This window comes from Protomyctophum parallelum (assembly GCF_964188405.1).
Source record: "Protomyctophum parallelum genome assembly, chromosome: 11".
Classification (NCBI taxonomy): Eukaryota; Metazoa; Chordata; class Actinopteri; order Myctophiformes; family Myctophidae; genus Protomyctophum; species Protomyctophum parallelum.
This window is the reverse complement of record NC_139707.1, coordinates 42821997-42840244: the sequence shown is the minus strand read 5'-3', so window position 1 is coordinate 42840244 and position 18248 is coordinate 42821997. Positions and strand designations below refer to the sequence as shown.

Here is an 18248-nt window from a genome sequence, read left to right as displayed (position 1 = left end):
TTACAGAACACATTTTCTGCAGAAGTGAAGTGGAAAAAGATTACAGATATAAAAGTGATCAAAATGATTGTGTGTTGTGCGAGTCACCTCATTTTAGGCTGGCTGTCCACTTAATATTCAAAACTTTTTCAACGGCTTAAAAGTTCATTTCTCGGGCCTTCAGTATTTCACAGGGTAAGATTACCAATAAGACCCCCTGAGGGCGAGAAGCGACCTCGCCCTAAAGGGCAGATAGATGGCAGACTGCTGGGCGAGTGCTTGAGCTTTGGCATGGTCAGATCAACATAATGGAATAAATTCTGTATTTGCCATATATGGAGCGTGTCTTGAGTACACTGTACAGGGTTTGATGAGGTCAGATCAACATATGCGGGATGTCAAATCAGGAAGGACGGGTGGGGAAGGATCAACATATGGAATGTCAGAACAGGTCAGCTTTATACAGTATATTGAGATCTAAGGGTTTGAGGTCAGATGTAGAGTTTGCTGGCCGGCTCCATATATGCAGATCTAGAGACTGTATAGCAGTAGTCTCTCCTGTAAAGCCTTTTGGCACTTATATAGCAGTAGTCTCTCGAGACGGACTGTTATACTAAAGGAAATGAGGGCGCTGTTTCTCCTTTTATTTGCCGATGGGTTCTCAGATTGGTATAGTGGTGATTGAGGACTGTACGAATAAATGTGCCCCGACTTGACTCGATCGACGCTGTTTTCAGTTTTCACTTAGCCAAACATTAACCAAAAAACAAACAAAAGAAAACGACACAAAGAAATATATATTTCCAACAAAGATGTTATAAACTTTTAAACGTAGCGTAAATAGCAGATCCACAAGGACATAAAATGCATCACAATGCGAAGCTATAGATCAGCTGTTTTTGCTGTTTATCGCACAAGGAAGTAGAGGTATACAGTAGGGCCTAAAGTGGTTAAGAGACTTGGCAACCAGCTGACAGAGACACATCTGACTTATTTCTGAAACTGAGCTTTGTCTGTTTATTTGTGTGTACACGGCACGCATGTGTACACTGTGTGTGTGTGTGTGTGTGTGTGTGTGTGTGTGTGTGTGCGCGCGCGCGCGAGTGCGTGTGTACGCACGTGCGTGTGATCGTGCGTCCGTGCGCGAGAGAGAAAGGGCAGTCTCTGAGTTAGTGATACCCTGAGGCCAAGGCTGTCACCTGATAAGTCTCAACGTTGTCAAACAAAGAGCCCCAAAGAGGCATTTTGGTCTGTTTGAACTGTAGTGTAGTCACAGGGGGGAGGAGGACCCAGGGGAACGCGTACGGGGCTGTTCCTGCAAGGAGAAAACCAAGGAAACTTAAAAGACAAGAGGCAGAAGAACGTTTGGCCTATAAGGAGTACGGACAGGCAGTGTATACAGTATATTTACATTCTTGGGTGACGTGTTTGCAGCTGTATACAGTAGAGAGTACGGTATACAGTATACAGTACGAAGCTAGCCTTGGAGGAGCTGCCCTGGGCTGGCACCGCTATGCCGTGACGTACGTCACCACTCCCTGGCAGGAGCACCGACACGGGACAGCACAGGTACGGTATCCGGGGAACTCGCCAGTTTTCCCGGCTCACCGCGATTTAGTGCATTTTAGTTTTACTGATATGATATGATATGATATGATAGGATATAGTACTTTAGTTCACACTGCAATTTGTCTTGCGACCCAGCAGCCAAGTATGCATGGCACATATACACACATTTGACATAACACAAAGAACAAGACAATTTACATACATAAAGACATGAAGACTACTACAACTCCTGATTAAGCCTCAAGGTCGACTGGTGGACAAAGGACCTCTTTAGTCTGACCTTATTGTATGCTGGTACACCATATCTCCTTCCTGAAGGTAGCTGTTGTAGTATGACATGATCTGAGTGCCTATGCTGCGTACAATGTACTTGTACGTGGATACAAATGTACTAGATATGTATTGTGTACTGCCTGAACTGTAACATACTTTATAGTTGGCTCCTGGGAGTGGAGCCATTTAGACAGCAAGGTCAGCGTGCTGCAGGCAGCTAGATTGTTATGTCTAGTTAGTGACGTCATTAGGACCATGAGGATCCAAAAGCTATATATGTTCTGTATGTATGTAATAAACTTTGTGAACGTCTTAGCGTGATACTGTCTGGTGTCATGATATTGTTCTCCCGGGCCCGTCCGTCTGTCCGCCGCCGGACCAAGGAATGATTCAACCGGGTCGTCACACGCCACCCAGACAGACTACACACACAAGACCGGTCTGTCAGAACCAGACGAGGGTCCAGTACTTAGGATATTACAACAGTAGCAACCTATATTCTCCATACAACACATGCTTAGTATTAGAGGTGATATATTACTTCACCCTTCATTTAAATTTAATTGCATTGAATTGAGAGAGAGAGAGAGAGAGAGAGGATAGTTATTTAGGGTTTACACTAGATGAAGTAGGAATGCTAAAGTCCCGAAACAATGTAATTCATTAAGTAAACAATATCCTGAAATATCATTGGTACTATCATTGGTATTCACACACTCACCTTTTTATCATCATCTAGCTGACCATTTAATTGCACAAAATAATTTGATCACTTTGGAAATGAACTATAACATCTGTGGGTTTGACATACTACATAACTACACTGATGTAGACAGCATGTTAGCATAACGATGAAGACATTGATGAAGAAAGTTCGATGCGGCGAATTGTTAAACTTCTCCGGTACACATCCAGGAGATATTCTGGGAATATAGACTCAATTAGTGTGTTATCGGTTTGTCGCGCTATTTCATTTCTCCGTCTTTCTATTGACTCCATCGGTTTGCTTGGGACACACTCACAAATGTAATCATTTTATTTATTTATGTCTATTGGTCCTGTCTAAGTATGGATGATGAACTAAGCCAACTGAGCTTAGAGAATTGGTGCGGCAGAAATGAACTATAGACTATTATAAAGCAACGAAGCTGTGTGTTTTGCAGCATGGCAGACGTGTGTTGTTGACTCAGTGTTGGAGGGTTGGAGTGTTAAAGGAAAACTAGAGCAAACAGTCTAATGAAAAGTCAACATTGGCGTTCCAGGCCACACCCCGTCCATGTTTACTTCACAGCCCCGCCCACTACGGGGTTGTTGTGAACATTTCTTTGGCCCCCGCCTGTCCCTCCTTGTTCCCCCTCCTCCCGTCCTCCTCTGCTGAAGTGTTACGGTGAATTTTGTAGATGACAGCAGGCTAGTATAGTGTGACTAGACTCGCGAGGGTCCATTTGGAACCCCCCCCTCGAGGAACCCTGAGGATCCCTGGACCCCACTTTGAGAACCACTGACGACAACAGGTCGTTGCTTTTACATTAGTGTACATTCATTATTTTCCACAGCTCTGTGGAAAATGCAGTCGATGGGAAATAATTTTGTAAAGGACGTGAGTGCTTTGACCTCTTCTAGGTTGAATCTTTGTAGACTTAAGCTGGTATACCATTGGGGGGCACAGTCGGTAGCGCTGTTGCCGCACAGCTACGGTATAGAAGGTCCTGGGGGTTCGATTCCCGCTGGGGTTACGCTGTGGGCGCTGGGGGCGTGCTCTCTCCTCCGCGTTATCAGTGCCCATATAACCGAGGCAGGGTTGGCGAAAGAGTTTGCATGTTCTCCACCGTGTCCCTATAGGGTATAGGTACCCTCACAAAAAAACATGCAGTAATCCATGGTCTCTGGCCGGGGGAAACTCCCCCTCTGTCAGGCGAAAAGAATCAGCTTGGACTCCTCATGCATAGAAGGAAGCATGAGGTCAGTCCGCTGAGGAAGTGTATAGCGCCCAGGATTACATTAGATAATTGACACTGGGTGAAAACATGGGTTGCAAAAAATCGTGGGATAAAAAGACATGAAGAAAAAGCTGTTATACAGTACCATTGATATGCACAGTATAATGTGTGCATGGTCATGAGAGACCCACGTGTGTTCATGACATGTGTCTATAAGGGCTCAACTTGGACTTGGTCATGATGAACTCTTTAGTAATGATGAACTCCTCCCATATGTCCTGCTTCTGAGAACAGGACAGATGGTCATGTGTGCGTGCGTGTGCGTGTGCGTGTGCGTGTGCGTGTGTGTGTATGTGTGTGTGTGTGTGTGTGTGTGCGTGTTGCGTGTGTGTAATCCTTTACTCAGTTTACTGGGTAGCTCTCTACTCGGCCTGTCTTCTTGCATTGATCTGTTTGGCTCTGTTCTCTCATCTTCAATAATTGTCGTGGGACTTTTAGCAGTTTTTTGGCTGGGCTTGTATTTTATAGCCGTGGGCATGAGTTGTGTCATGTTTTGCTGTTTTGGAGATGCAGGAATGGTCAGTCAACGAGAGAGTGAGAGACAGACACACGCATGCACGCGCACGCACACGCACACACGCACACTGATTGACTGTGTGTATATGTGTGTTGGTAGTGCTTGCACTATGCTATTGGATTTTAAACACAACAGCGTGTCCAGGACTAAAGTTATATTGAAAAAAAGAAACAGTAGGAGTATTGTTTGACAATATTTTGGTGTATTGATGTATTTTCATGAAAGGGCTATTTCACTTTCAAAACAAGTTTGGGTAATTTCATTGTCCACCCTCAGGCTTTTGTGAACACCCAGGACAGTTTTTAAGTTGCTCGATTCCGTATTTAGATATTTTATACATATCTGATATTCATTTTAGCTGCATTTTTTAAATCTTAAGTGAAAGTAGGCCTATGTGATCCATGTAGGGTGCAGTACTTAGTTTAGACAGTTTTTGGTTTAGACTAGTCATTGGTTAGACCAGTCATTAGTCCTACAACTATACAACCTATCTCAAACCCTCACCCTAAACCTAACCTCCCACGGGGCAGCTAAACTAAGTATGCACCCCATCGAGGTATGCAGCTGACAACGCAATACATGCATGTGATTGTGAATGTGAACGCAATACATGCATGTGATTGTGAATGTGAACGCTATAGCATCGTGTCTGTGAAGTGTTTGTGTGTGTGTGCTCACTGTGCTGGAGTTGACCTAACTTACACTATACTTAAAATGTGTCTCCTGGTATTTCAGTGGAAATCTCTGTATTTCACTACAACAGAACTGACCTGTATGCTGGTGTTATTGCAATATTTCAATTATTTAATTTCTCATTTGATGTTTGTGGTTAGTTTAGGGCTGTCCTACTCCTATCATGCCTTTAGTTTACACACATTACTGCTGAACCTCTTACTGTTTATCTTTTGTGTTTACACTCCTGTTTCACTGGAGTTCATCACTGGTTAAAATAAATACACCTGATGCTGAAACACATTCCACAGATATCGGCTGCCTTGGCGTTAAAGTTGAACCTGATCTCGCAAACCTTTCATTGAGATTTCACGGTGCTGCACGGCAGTGTTGTTTTTGGCAGTAAATTTCTATTTTAGTTTTAGTCATAGTCTCCTGAATAGTTTTCACTTAGTCTTAGTCACATTTTAGTCACCTGGAATGTATTAGTGCTAGTCTAGTTTTAGTCGACTAAATGTCATAAGATTTTAGTCGACTAACTCTACAGGTAATTTAGTCGACTAAAATGTATTTTTGCGGGCCTTGTTGCCGTCATAATGACTTATTTTACACTTGCTGAAAATAGCCGATCTACAAGCTCACAACGCGTCGCAGCACGACGCGTTGTGACCTTGTAGATCTGCTATTTTCAGCATGCAACCAAGTGTAAAATGACTTACCGGTATACTGGATCTGTTGTCCACTAGTCCCTTCCTAACATTTTAGTCTAGTTTTTATTTGTTGACGAAATTGTCAGTATATTTAGTCTTAGTTTTAGTCACCATAGCATAGTTTTAATTTAGTTTACATTTAGTTTTCTTCAGTGGAAAAGGTAGTCGACGAACATTTTTCGTCTTAGTTTTAGTCGACGAAAACAACACTGCTGCACGTCGTCCTCTGGTCCGTTAGAACAGAGGTTCCCAAACTTTTTCATGTCAAGGACCCCCAAATTGACACTAATTTGAAGAGATAATGCCATAAGAGAAGGTTTTTAACAGCTCTAGCAGAGATTCTCAACCCGTTTCATTTCAAGGACCCCCTAGTTTGACATGCATTAGTCCCCCATTTAATGGCATTTCTGTCTCTGGGACCCCCAATTTATATGGTAAAAATAAATGTTAATTTAACTCTCTGAGAGTGTACAAATGGAACCAAATGGACCCTGATCCGTCAGGGTCCATTTGGTTCCATTTGTACACTCTCAAGAGTTACAGACAGACCCACAAGGGTCCATATGGTTCCAAACTATCATTTAGCTGGGGATCCCCTGGAACTCCCTCAATGACCCCTGGGGGTCCCCGGACCCCACTTTGGGAACCACTGCATTCCTGACAACAAGCTCCCTGCGGCACAGCGGTCAGGCACGTGCACACATAGACATCAAAGGGGGCTTCAGCCCCTGCCCTTTTACCCGTCTGTAAAACGACTGCCCTTTCCAGACCACGAATGCAGCATTTAGTACATGGTGAAAGAAATGCAAAATGCCACTCCTTTCCATGCCATAGAGTGGAAGGCAGCATTCTAGAATTGCTCCCCCCCCCCCCCCCCCCCTGAACTTGAACGCAGCATTTTGCGTCGAACTAATTTGTTTCTAAATCCATGTCTTATACACCGCATCTCCAGTATAGATAAAGGCTGCCGGGTTGCGCCACCGAAAATAGCAGATCTACAAGCTCACAATGCGTCTCTCCGCACGTCCCAGACAGCAGTGATGATGTTTCACTCACATTGGATGTGTTCTCCGTCTCCCCACAGATGAAATCATGCAGCAGGACCACAGTCCTCTCTGCGCTGCTGACATCACCCCAGACCTCAGGAAGCAGTTTGCCTTCCTTTCAGGTTAGTAATTATGGCCCAATTGGCTTCCTCTTTCTTGATTTGTAGCTGAGTATGTTTCTGCCTCTGTACTGTCTGTCTGTCTGTCTGTCTGTCTGTCTGTCTGTCTGTCTGTCTGTCTGTCTGTCTGTCTGTCTGTCTGTCTGTCTGTCTGTCTGTCTGTCTGTCTGTCTGTCTGTCTGTCTGTCTGTCTGTCTGTCTGTCTGTCTGTCTGTCTGTCTACTGACTGAATGACTCACTTCCTATTCCTCTGAATGTATAAAGGACCTCTTGCACACTGCTGCGTTTTTCGGATTTGTAGCTGCGTTTTTCCGCTGATTTTCCGAAAAAGGACCTTAACTATATATGATCTAATAGTTCCTGACTGTCTGCTTGTATGACAGTGGCCATTCTGCTTTGTTTCTATCCCACCAACTGGCTTTCAGTTTTGATCTGTCCCTTAATAGGTGACAGAATGTGGGTAGGGCAACATTCTCAGTAACTTGGGCAACTTGACTAGCCTGACATATGTTTTTAATGGTAGTGATTCAGGGCTTAGTCTACAACTTGACATCCAAGACCTTGAAAATTCAATTTTGATGGTTGGATTTCACAGTGAAAGAGAATGACAAGACATACTGCCACTGTTTCTGTTATCTTGAACTCCCTTTTAATCAAAATGTAATACATTTGGTATATTCTTTTTTAATCCACTGTGATTCCATAACCTCTTTATTATAGAGCGTCACAGTCCCGCCCCCTACCAGGGCCCAGGAAATGATTCCCTGTTTATTTTCCTCATAGACTGTTCAAAAAGTATTTATTTAAAGACCTTTTAAGCCTTGTACAAAAAAAACACTTTTTTTGTTGTTTTTCTTCTTTGTAATTATTTGTTTGGTCCAAAATATTGTGTTTATTGTCATGATTTGTCACGACTCGAGTTGACTTTGTCCGCGGCGTAACCGCCTTTAAATAAATACTTTCATAGTTACAGTATAGGTTAGCCGGCTTGCTAGGTAAAATACAAAATAAAAATAATTAAAAGTAGTTTAAGAATAATTTTGGGCTGTTGAGGAAAGCCCACTTGACCAACCTTGTATCGGATTGGTTGATGTCAACGACGTGGTATCTGGCAGTGATATCACACTGTCTTGTTTAGAGTGGAAAAACACTTTTGCTCCAATACAATTGTACATGCTGTACAGTTCTATCATCACATCATTCAGGACAAGGATCATGATGGCGGCATCATTTTTATGTGCGATATCTAGATAACAGTGACACTGGCCCGCTTGCTTTAGCACGGCGGTTAGCGGTTCATGATTTGCTATTCAAATTATGTCCTGTGTCCCTTTTCCTCTTATCAGTTGCTTTGTGTTTCTAGTCCAGTGCTGTTGTGCTGACTGAGCTCCTTTAATGGTCAAGAGGTGCACGCACATCCACACATTTCAACGGGTGCAGGATCCAAAATAATGAATACGAATTTAAGAAAGGATACGTGACAAAGGCCCCTGAGGCCGAAACGTGGTATTGTTTTCCGCTCTGTTGTAATTGTTTCGGGAGCTTTTAACCCATTCCGGGCGGAAACCCCTTTTGGTGTTATAGCATTATGTTTTACTTTAGCTATTGAAAATAATAGCAGATCTACAAGCTTGTTAGATCTGCTATTTTTGAAAGATCTTGAAAATCTTTGAATAATATATATATCCTTTCAGAGCGAACGTTTTTCCACTCAAGTCTTTGCATCTGGGGGTGGTCGGCGGCCGATTACATATTATATTTGGGGGTCCTTGACATGAAAATGTTTGAGAAACACTGACATAGAAACATAGGGTTTCTCAGAAAACAGTCAGGACGTTAGTAGGCATTTTGTAGAATCGTCCTCAGGTCTAAATGGGGTTAAAACGGTATGTGCGGATCTCCTCTTTTCCTTTCTATGAGCTGAGCTCCCATGTACCTTCTGCACAGCACCATGCAGGGTCCTTTATTGCATTGCCGTGTGTCTGTGCTTCTCTCACCACGGTGACTAAATCAACTGTACAGAGATCACCAGACAGCTGCAAGAACACTCTCCCACTCAAACCACACAGAAATAACCCACGGAACACACGCACACACGCACGCACGCACACACACACACACACACACACACACACACACACACACACACACACACACACACACACACACACACACACACACACACACACACACACACACACACACAAAGGATATTATTCAATCTCACAAGGAATGGCAGGGGTGATCCTGGGGCTGCAGCAGACTGTTTTCTGCTCTCTGCATCCATTCTCGAGACAAAGATCAGCGCTATCTGACTATAAAAGCATGACCGTGCACTTGCTGTTGCTATAGCGATGGCAAAGGGAAAAGCAGACGGATTGATATTCCGATCACATGGGCTGACAGAGCAGCTCCCCCGAAGGAATGTTTGCGTGTGTGCGTGTGCGTGTGCGTGTGAGTGTGCATGTGTGTGCGTGTGTGTGCGCGTGTGCGCGTGTGCGTGTGCATGCCACTATGTCTGCTTCTGTGACTGCCAATGTGTACAAACACCAGCCTCACCAAAAATAGCAGATCTACAAGCTCACAACCCATTCCCATCGCAAGGTGTTATGAGCTTGTAGATCAGCTATGTTCAGCTGAGTGACTCCATTCTATATGACAAGGTATAAAATAGGCTTAACTGAGTCTCTCTCTCTTCTTGTGTTTTTGTTCGTTTGTTTTACCCTCCCTCAGTCAGCCTTAACACTAGCATGTGCTCATCATTTCTCTTTTTTTTAAAGGACTGAAGACAAGCCCCGCTCTTGTTTGTTTCACTGTGTATTCTCTCCATGCAATGAACTCCCTGGGTTCATCAGTCCACGGAGCCGGAAATAGAAATAAAGAGTTTCAAAATGATCCTGAAAGTAACTAATGGTGATCATTGCTGGCAGTGATTATAGTTATGTTACGTTAACGCTCTTGCGGTATGCTGCGTTCACACGGGGCGAGATGCAAAGATACGGTCTACCATTCATTGTCAATGGAAGCCATGCAGCGACATGACGATGCAAAGACGCATCCGACGATTGTAGCTGCTGCAAAAGACACAAAAGATACAAAGCTATGAATTGAAAAGCTGAGCTTTGGGGTCAACATCCAGACGCAAAGCTACTGTACAACTTTAGCTTTAACAACACAGCATTATAGGCTTATCTGCTGGACCTTCCTCTTACATGATTATACATCAAAGCGTACTGTTTATGGACGGCTTACTGTACATGCGGTTGATGGGGTATTTGCGCCTGATATTGGTTTTTTGCTGTGCTCCCATTCCCCTGCAGGGGGCAGAGGTAACAACGGCAGCCCCATCATCATCTTCCCAGAATTCCCTGCCTTCGGACACATCCAGGAGAGAGAGTTCCACAATGTTCTGACCTATCTCACCAGCGTGCCCAGGTAGCCTTCTATGCCAGCTTAAACACTGGATGCACATGCACACACACACACACACACACACACACACACACACACACACACACATACACACTCTCACACACGCGCACTGCACTGCACTGCACTGCACTGCACTGCACTGCACTGCACTGCACTGCACTGCACTGCACTGCACTGCACTGCACTGCACTGCACTGCAGCACAGCTGCATTGCTGCTGAAATTATTTTGGTTGTCTGGAAGCCGTGTTCATGAATCGTGAATCTAACTGTATGTGTGTAAAAGTGTGACATATTATGGTTCCATTTTGACACACTCTCAGCTAGAGACGTCATGGTTAGTTTTAAGGCAAGCAAGGAAGAGATGACACAGGAGACGAGGAAAGGTAGGCAAAGGCATTCGTTGTCAACCTGTAGGGCCCCACATAATGTTGGGGGGTCCCCAGATGACAGTAAAGTGACAATTTACATTTTTAACAACAATGAAATGAAAAGAGACCATTACTGCATCAAAAATAATCAACAAACTATAGTCCTACTATAAAAACTGGTCAAACATTATCTCAAAATGTCAAATAATAGAAGAAAGAGGCAAACAAATTGAAAATAGCCGATCGACAAGCCCACAACGCGGTGATTTTCACAATAATTATCTGTGGATCCGAGACAAACTAAATGTAATGCCTCAACTCCTGCAATTCCAAGTGCTTGTCAGGGTGGAGGTCCCCAGTTCAAAAATATATATTTTTTTTTCACCCATATTTTGAAAATTCCTCTAATCTGGTGTACAGGTGATGACATGCACATTACATGCATAATATACGGGTCGATTTGGTTCAACTTGAACACACTCGGGGGTAACGGGGTCTTTGCAAATACAACATTTGAGAACCACTTGTATTAGTGTTCTCCTAATGTGCCATAGTGTCATAATAAATAATTGTCATACTCATATTCTGAAGAAAACCTGGATACTTGACATTCAGTAAGTGGGTGTTATGATCAAAATGAGAACATCATAAAACAGAAAATCTACAATTTACCACGGACAAGACTGAGTCTTTGAACAAAAGCGCTAAGGGGTCGCAACCTGCCTCCTGTGATTCTGAATACATTTACCTGGAGCGTTAAAAATACAAAGAGCCCTTGCTTTTGTTCATGATATCTGTTAGTTTAACAGTTTGGCTCAGCACCAAGATCGGAGGATGTGCGCCGTTTTATCTTATCATGACAAAGTCTTTGCCACTGACACATTTTGTGTCTGTGTACGGACATGTTGGCAGGCCCGGTTTGGCCGTCGTGGAGGACCGGGACTATTCCCGGTGGCCTGCCCCCTAGTGGCCTGGCTTTTCTTCTTTTCTTCCAGCCAGCCACAACCAGCACAGCGCTTAAAGGGACACTTCAACCTTTTTGCAAAAAAAATATGTTAATGACGTTTAGAAGCTTTAGAACACTTTCCTGGGGGTCTTTATGTATGTAATATGGGGTTTTAGATATTTTAGATTGTAGCAGTGTCTCCGATGTCATGGACACTGGGTTCACTTCCTTCCTGGACTACATGTTGTCTCGTAAGACAGCTCTCCCCCTATCCACAAGGAGGAGCAGTGCACCAAAGAAGTATGGGAATTGTAGTCCGGGAAGGTAGTGAGACCAGTGTCCATGACATCAGAGACACTGTGCTCACTGCTACAATCTAAAATAGCTAAAACCACATATTACACACATAAAGATCTCCAGGAAAGTGTTCTAAAGCTTCTAAACGTCATTAACATATATTTTTTTGCAAAAAGGGTGAAGTGTCCCTTTAAGCTCAGGCCTGCAGGCCAGCCACAGTCAATTCCAATTCAATTCAGGCAGTGTTGCTGCAGCACAGTGCAGCGCACTGCCCCTCCCCCCCCGTCGTAAACAGAAAAACAACGTGCTCTCACACAGAGGGTATGTGGGTTACAGGCAGGTGGGTTGCAGGCAGCCTGAAAAAGTTTGAGACCCCCTCTTCATGTAGGACAGTCTGTCTGTTATCTGTCTAGATTAAGTTTTACTTTTTCGATATCTAATGTTACTGAAATAAGATCACACAAGTTGAAGTTGCTGTGACCGCGTAAAATACAATATAGGACAACGGGACACATGGTGACGGTAGAGATTAGAGAACAGGAAAGTTCTAGAATGGAGGACTTCGTTGTCCATCGTCATGGTTGTTGTGTTTAATACAGTGTTGTTGTGTGACTGTCAATCTATGTGGAATAACAAGCTTTGGTGATTACTTAGCCCGTATGTGTGTTCAGTTCATGTGCACGTGCACATGGTTGGTTGAGTGTATGCGTGCAGCCAGGGCATCACACTCATTCAGAACATCCTCACTCTCACATGATCCGTGATTTCATACCCCCACCTTTGTCTGACTGTTTTCTTTTGTAGTACATTGTGTGTCTTATGTTAATGGAGGGAAGAAGTTAATAATATAAATAACATCAGATGGTACATTTCTCATGTGAAATTGCTGTAAAGGCCCCCAAAGGCCCCCAAAATGTCCCCCAAGGGCCCCCAAAATGTCGGTGTGGCCTGCCAGGGCGTATAACTCCCGGCCTGATTTGGAGTTCCACTCCGGGCCTGCATGTTGGTGACCCCTGGTGACCCCTGGTTCCAATGCCTTGTTGCTGCTGTCTGCCAGCAGGGGGCGTTAAGACACTTCCACATTGAACAGCCTGGTTAGGTGGAGATAAGAACAAGGACCAGTGTAATTCCCTTCATATCACATCATTGCATGTCGGGCTGGTTTTAATGGATGGGGCTGTCAGTTTTAGCCCAAAGAGCTTTCTATGGCTGTGGCGGTGAGGACAGCGTTGTCTATTCACTCCTGGGTTAATTTAATTAGCTGGCCATGCAGAGACAAGGCCAGGTTTCTTTTCTTTTTATTGTGTTTTGGGGAGATTGATTATCGGTCTGCAGACTGACAGACGGGGCCCGGGGGCCACAGTACCTCCGTACCTCCTTCAAGGACCTCTTCACTGCAGAGGGTTTTTCAAGGTGGGGGTCCGGGCACCAACGGGGGCTCCTGGAGGGGGTTCCAGGGGTCCTCAGCGAAATTTGTTAATATACTGTAGCACCAAAGGGAGTTTTCTTCTCTTTTTTTTTAAGATTTGTTTTTGGCTTTTTGCCTTTATTGATAGTTATTTGTGAAGACAGACAGGACAATGGGAGGGAGAGAAGGGGGTATAGACATGCAGCAACGGTCGTCATGAACGGGACTCAAACCTATGTGGCATGCGCCTGGACCGCTAGGCCAGTGGGCGCCCGCACCAAAGGACGTTTAACCACTTTAACCCTATCTTATACTTCTTATTTTATCTATAGCCCTAAAGTCTTGTACTTGAGGACGAGAGAGAGAGAGAGAGAGAGAGAGAGAGAGAGAGAGGTTTGAGAAGCACTGCTTTATTTCACGCTCTTCTCTTTCCAATCCCAAACATGGCCTCTCTTAACCCAGCCAAACACTGCCTTCTTCCATCCCCCACTTTGGGTCTGCTCTGCATCGTGGCTGCAGTGTGGCATCTATACTTAAAAATAGAATCAGCCGTGGAGGTTCTGCCCGTTTAGGCCTGAATAATGCATTTAGACAGCTAGATGAGCTTGTGTTTGTTGTGTGCGTGCGTTGTGCAAAGAACCTGTGCTGTGAATAATATACATTCCACTGCAGAAATTATCCTGTCAACAAAGCTTTTTCATGTGTCTCTTGGTTTGGTGCACAGTCTGCGTCCACTCACAGCTGTCTAGCTGTGATCAATCAGTGCAAGATTGATTGCAGTGTCTTGCTCAAGGACACTTTGGCACTAACTCAGGGGGAGCCCGCGTTCGAACTGGCAACCTTGCGGTTGCCATCCGGCCACTCTACCCCTGAGCCACCGCCGCCCTGTTCAAATTGAAGCATGTCTCATTTCACCTCCTGCTAGAGGTGAATAATGAGGTGACCGACATCAGAGCCTTGAGCTTCAAGCTGTTGTGAACAGGCAGGACAGATGGCACCTGCAGGTACCTGCGGGACCCATGTGAAAGAAATGTATAGCCGCCACACTCATAGCTGCCAATGCTAACGTTTTAATGAGGACACCAACGTTTCGGACGCATAATACTGCCTTCTTCAAAAACAAAACAAAAACCGGGCCATTTTAGATTTTAGCAGACATCTGCTATTCTTGAACATTTTTGAAAAATCTTGGAAGTGTGATAACTTACTGATTTGGAAGGCATTTGTAGAATCGGCCTCAGGTCTTAATGGGTTATGGAAAACCTGAGTTGCAGTGCAAGTATTTCTGGAGGGAATGTATTCATCCACTATTCAAATAATTTGCTCGTCCTATACGGTGTTCGCTTTACAGGCCATCACGACGTGGTCATGATACCGATGTTGGATGTTTTCCGCCTGTGTTCAGTGGCATGGATCCAGCAGGTACCTGGTGCCGCCTGCGTTCAGTGGCATGGGTCCATGCAGGTACCTGGTGCCGTCTGCGTTCAGTGGCATGGGTCTCACTGCACAGGTACCTGGTGCCGTCTGCGTTCAGTGGCATGGGTCCAGTAAGTACCTGGTGCCGTCTGCGTTCAGTGGTATGGGTCCATGCAGGTAACTGGTGCTGCCTGGTCTAAATCTAAAATGGCCCGGTTTTTGTTTTGTTTTTGAAGAAGGCAGTATTACCTGGTGCCGTCTGCGGGACCCGTATACACCATATAGGACAAGACATTTATTTTAATAGTGGACGAATGCATTCCCTCCAGAAATTATTAGACCTGAATATTTCTATTAATTATAATATATAAAATATTCAGGTTTTCCTTAACCCATTAAGACCTGAGGCCGATTCTACAAATGCCTTCTAAATCAGTAAGTTATCATACTTCCAAGATTTCCAAGAATAGCAGATGTCTGATAAAAATCTAAAATGGCACAGATGCCTTCCCGGGTTTTTGGTTTTTGGTTTGTTTAGTTGTATGAAATGTCATACTTTTTCATGGTTAATGATGACTGAAATTCACTACTACTACTACTACTACTACTACTAGCATTTTATACAGATTGTGGTTCCTTTGACATTGAAGTTGTTTAATGTTGTTTGATGTTTAATGAATTTCTCCCACTACAGTATCCATGAAGCATGTGATCTTCTGTGTCATAATCCTTTTACCCATTTATGCACGCTTTGCATCGTCAAACGCACTCAGTAAATTAATTAACAGCTGTACGTGTCCTTGGGCTGAGCCCCCAATCCCCCCGCACACACACACACACACAAACGCGGGCGCACACACACACACACACACACATACACACACACACACACAGAACATCGGGATGAACCTGTGTCGTTTATGGCTGCTCCAACAGTAGTGGCAACATAAGAAAAAAATGTCAAAACATCTACCGCGGTGGCTGAGACCAGAGCCATTGAGTAACGGTTGAGACAAAGCAGTGAAAGGTCCTGAAAGATACATAACGTCAGTCTTACCCAATACCCAATCTTTCCGTTTTATGAACACAAGGCTGCTGTACTGTAGTGCCCCGCAGCTATGTCGGCTACAGGAAATACGTATAAGCTGCGACCATGAGACCCGTTTCTGAATTCGTCAATAGAGATCTCCACCGTAGTCTACTATGACTGGATCAATTTCAAGCATTCGAAAGTGTTAAAGGGTAAACAGTTTTTAAACTAACAATATTCAATGAATCCAATAGTTGGTTAATCAGTATGTGCGTGCCTAAACCTGAGCAATTATACCGATCTATCCGTGCTCCGTGCAGCGTGGCATGTGTATTCATTCATGCAACACATTTCAGGCAGAGCTTTTCCCCAGCTCAGCTGACATAACACTCACACAGTGAGTGAAGGTTTCCCACAAGCAGCCATGACGAGAGATCCAATTATTTGGACACCTTCCAAGTGCACGGTTGCTCCCCCACTATAACCGACCCAGAGGCATTCCATGAATATTTAAATTAATCAATTTATAGAAATTTGTGACTAAATCCTTTCACCAGTATTAGCGTATGTGTATACCGAATGTTTTTTTAACGCATATTTATTTTTCTCCATACTATTGAAGTAATTATGTCACAAAAGAGATCTGTATTATGAAAAACATCAATTTGAATACGATTTGGGTTTTTTTTCAAATCCAAAATTGTACATCGTTGTGACATATATGATTAAAACTCTTGGGACACCTGCAACAACAGCCAATCAGCTTCTCCAGTCGGTCGGGGGTCATTGTGTTTCGCGTGTCATCGCCGGCAGAAAAGCCATGCATGAATCTCATCACATGACCTGTTCTCTTATTATGCCAACCTCCAGCCAGCGCTGTGTTCTTCTGGGCATAAACCAGTTAAAGGCCATGCTATTTCAGCGAGCGCTCAAAATGTCTCGGAGGCAGACCCGCTTCATCTTCTCATGCAGCTTGCCCTCCCATTCTCCTCCTCCTTCCTGTGTCTCTGTTCTGAATGGGAGTAATTGCAGAATACTTAGGATGGGGGGGGGGGGGGGGGGGGTAGAAGAAAGGGGGAGGGTAATGATTTCAGGAGGGTAAAAAAAAAAGGATGAGGGAATGACACTCTCAACATAGAATGTGTCGTTGAGAGAGAGAGAGAGAGAGAGAGAGAGAGAGAGAGAGAGAGAGAGAGAGAGAGAGATAAGAGGTAGTAATAAGCAGAGACTGGCAGACAGAAATGAGCCGGTATTGAAAGCCACACTGTATACCCTCCTCCTTCACAATAGAGAAAGCCTGCACCTTCAAGAGACACTGCCCCACACGCACACACGCACACACACACACACACACACACACACACACACACACACACACACACACACACACGCGCGCGCGCGCGCACACACGCGCACGCTGATTGGCCACCGGGAACCCGTTTTCCACCTCACCCCGCCATCCTCAGGAGCTCACCGCTCTCTCCTCTCATTGGCCGAGTGTCGCGCGCGGTACAAAGCACCAGACGCTGGGAGGATGCTGGGGATGGTCTGAAGGCAGCGCTTTTCTCTCCCTCACACTGCAGGGCTCTATCTATATATGCCTCTCAGGCACATCCCCCTCCATTCTCTCTCTCTCTCTCTCTCTCTCTCTCCCTTCCTCTCAGGTCCTTTTCCCCTTCTGCAGGGTCTCTGGGACATTCGTTTCATTTCATCTCCTGCCAGCCGCGTTGGTTGTGAAGAGCTTGGTTGGATTGGACGTTGTGTCGTTTGAGGGAATTACTGTACACTGCTGAGAAGAAGGAGGTCTTGGTATATCTATACCGTGTTGTTGTTGTTGCCGACCGGCGGAGGCTTGTGTTGTTGTTGTATCCCGCGGAGGTTGAGGGCTCACGCGTGTCCACAATAGGAGGTGCGTGTTTCTACGCGTGTGTGTGCCAAGGAGGGGGATTCTGCTGACAAGCTGCATGCAGATCATCTGGCCATTGAGTGCTCCCCGCCAGCAGTGTGTGTGTGTGTGTGTGTGTGTGTGTGCAACGTGAAAAACCCTCGTCTCTCTCAGTACCACAGAGAGAAGCAGGTGTAGTGGCGGTGGGCGGTGGGGGGGCGGTGGTGGGGCATGTAGAGGCTGATAGACAGCTATAGGGCATGAGGTGGACGTTCTGGCACATGGTTCTGTCGGAGACTGTCTGGGCAACCTGTCTCAGAAGGTCAGATTTGTTTGAGCAAGATATAAGTACGAAGAAGAAGAAGAAGACATGAAAGTACTTGTTTCATGATTCTTTGCTGTGTCAGCGTCTCCCTGCTCCACTTGTCCTTATTGTGCACAGAGCAAAAGGAAAGCCAGGTGGATTATTTTCTTTTTGGGTTCTTTAACTTTAACACGCTTGGACGTTTTTCATTTTTATTAGCAATAGCATTGTTACAGTATGATGTTCTTCTGTGTTCTCAACTTCTCATTGACTGGG

The 18248-nt window shown here is 44.7% G+C and overlaps 1 protein-coding gene across 2 annotated transcripts in view; it reads left to right on the top strand.

Annotated features, from left to right (window-relative positions):
* Nucleotides 1–18248, top strand: part of mcf2lb (mcf.2 cell line derived transforming sequence-like b) — a 54614-nt gene that overhangs the window by 4892 nt on the left and 31474 nt on the right. For both annotated transcript variants that reach the window (XM_083777229.1, XM_083777228.1), the window contains exons 2-3: nt 6805–6888; nt 10206–10320. In XM_083777229.1, coding sequence (XP_083633355.1) covers nt 6805–6888; nt 10206–10320 — 199 coding nt within the window. The remainder of the gene's footprint in view (nt 1–6804; nt 6889–10205; nt 10321–18248) is intronic.